General features: G+C 40.5%; 1 protein-coding gene across 2 annotated transcripts in view; it reads left to right on the forward strand.

The window, feature by feature from the left end:
• The window catches only part of LOC138012506 (unconventional myosin-X-like), a 61,267-nt gene that overhangs the window by 47,968 nt on the left and 10,799 nt on the right, over nucleotides 1-2,500 (forward strand). For both annotated transcript variants that reach the window (XM_068859290.1, XM_068859289.1), the window contains 3 exons: nucleotides 545-641; nucleotides 1,615-1,651; nucleotides 1,783-1,883. In XM_068859290.1, coding sequence (XP_068715391.1) covers nucleotides 545-641; nucleotides 1,615-1,651; nucleotides 1,783-1,883 — 235 coding nt within the window. The remainder of the gene's footprint in view (nucleotides 1-544; nucleotides 642-1,614; nucleotides 1,652-1,782; nucleotides 1,884-2,500) is intronic.

Genomic DNA, 2,500 nt, shown 5'->3' on the forward strand with positions numbered 1-2,500 from the left:
TTACCGACGATGACACATCAAAATGGAGGGTATAAACTGCAGGTTGGTAGGGTCGCATGTCATTGTTTTACCATAGCCGGCTGAACAACCGAAACCTTTACTAATGCTAAAAAAATAATGTTTAAGCCTAAGGTTAGCATTTCTGTAAAGCTTTGGATTATTTCAATTGTGGTAATTACAATGACGTGCAACCCTAACCTGCAACCTACCACCTGCACTATACACCCTCCGACGTCAAATTAAGTTGGCAAAGCTCAAAGCAAATAAACGTGACGAGCGTAAAGAGCAAGCAAACTGATGACGTTGGAGCACGATTGCTTCTGGTTGTTGCTTCCAGTTTGGCAAGTGGCACGAAATCATTTTGCCAGTCTCCAAGCATTGTCGATCAAAACCCTATGAAAGCAGTCAAATAAAACCGCTAAAAACACAACTTTTCAAAGGTTTATTTTTGAGCAACATGCTAACCGCCGCGATTTGTCGCGTGGCCATCGTTTTGCTTTTTCGAGTTTCCAAATCTGTTTGTGTCTTTGCTTTTCATCTGTAGGTCCGACTTAGATTCTGTTTATCCGCTTGCAAAGCTGAAGCAGAAAGTGAGAAATGATACCAATGCTGCTCCCAGAGAACGGCACTTCAGCATCAAGGTAAAACTAAGATGGAACCGCGGCTAGAGCTTACCTAGATTTGATGCACGCCACCGCTTATGGAAATGCATTAATTGAGAACCGGCCTAACAAAAAGAAATGCGACCGATAATCACGGAAAGTGAATACACGAAGTGAGCAGTCTAACCCAGAAGTGTCGATCTCTCTCATTTGGCATTGGCCCTTCAGTTTATCTAATCCCGCCAAATAATGGCCAATCAGTTTGGGCCTAATGACAGTAACTCTCCGGATTGGTCCCCAACCAATTTGCCGCACGAGGGATTGCTCGTGCTAAATGCAAAACCGTGCGCGGAACACAATTCCGCTACATTTTGTTCCGAAAGAAAATTTCAGTAGCCGTTCTAAAAATAGACAATTCTCGGTTTTCACATGACGTTACGGCCGCCATGTTGGAGCCCCTAAACAAAGAAACGGCGGCCATGGTGGAGCCCCGACCAAATCCTCCGGGAATTTAACTCTTTTATTATGCAAACGTTTTCTTTTGTTGCCGCTGAAAAACATGGCTGTTGATCACGTGAGTGAAAACCAACAAAATAGAGAGATTTAGCATCGCGTTTCCGTGAAACGGGAAATGTCAAACGGCAGGCTGTTGCTTGTCATAAAAGCATGAAAATTATCTTGTTCTAACTTTTCTCTCTCGTTTTAGAAGTTGCGCGACATTTGTAGATAACAGGCAAAAAAAGGAGCTAAAATCAGACCAGTTTCTTTGATTTTTGGCAAAACGCAAATTTCAGTTTCACGTTTGCCGTCTGCCGTAAACGCAAAGTTAAATCTATCTAATACCGTAACTTGGTGGGCCTCATTCCATCGCAGATCCAGACTATCCGGTTAGGAACATCACACGAAATAAAATCCAACAGTGGGGAAGGACTACAAGGAAACATAGCAACTATTCGAACTTGTCCACACATCGTATGATTATGATAATTGTTATTTTTTAACTTTGGTTTAGGGAACGATAAGAAAAGCGGTGTCACCATTCCGATCAGGTTCGTAAACAAAAATTGTGTATTTCTTCTTGGATATGTACGCATGGTCAGTCGTTTTTTTAAAACCGTGACATTCCAAGTACGTCTCGTTTAAGAAACTAAACGAGGGAATTCTGTTTTCTACTCTGTAGCTGGTGTAGGAGAAAATGAGGAAGAGACAAACAAGAAAGCTACAGAAGAAGAACTGTCGTTTATCAAGAGCTCCATCTGTGAACAGTGGAAAAAATTTGGGGTTGGTGTTTACCAAATGTTGTGTATCATTTTTAAGAACTGCAGGTGCTTGTTTTGTAATCCTTTCCTCGTTTACTTAGGATATAATTGGTCTTCTAATGAACTGAAGTCAAGCCAGGAGAGACACGATACTGTTTTAGCTGATTAAATGACTCGGTAAATGTGCAAGGAGCTTCTGTGAAAACAAGGAACTGATGTTGGAGCTAATAATTTGCATGCCTTTCTAACTAGTTCTCGCTTTCTCATACCATCTATAGGGAGTTTAAGAACTTCACACTGACAATACTAAGAATATTGATTAAAAGAGGAAAAGTAATCGTGCTTCACGTATTTTAGCACATATTTTTGCGGTGCTCTGCGTAACAACGACATGAAATCACCAAATTTGAGGTTTTGACGACAACGTGTGTACACAAACGTGAATCTTTTATACGCTATTTTTAATTTGAAGCCCGTACCAATTTATTTTTAGGATAAAAACATCACTTAAAGGGGCAATGTGACACTATTTTAGTCAAACTTCAAAACACTAAAAGATGTCCTTGCATCAATGAAAACCGAAGAATGGTGCTTCAGTTTTGTTGCCAATGACCATTAAGTGCACTGAAGCTATTTTTT

This window comes from Montipora foliosa, chromosome 8 (assembly GCF_036669935.1).
Source record: "Montipora foliosa isolate CH-2021 chromosome 8, ASM3666993v2, whole genome shotgun sequence".
NCBI classification, from domain to species: Eukaryota; Metazoa; Cnidaria; class Anthozoa; order Scleractinia; family Acroporidae; genus Montipora; species Montipora foliosa.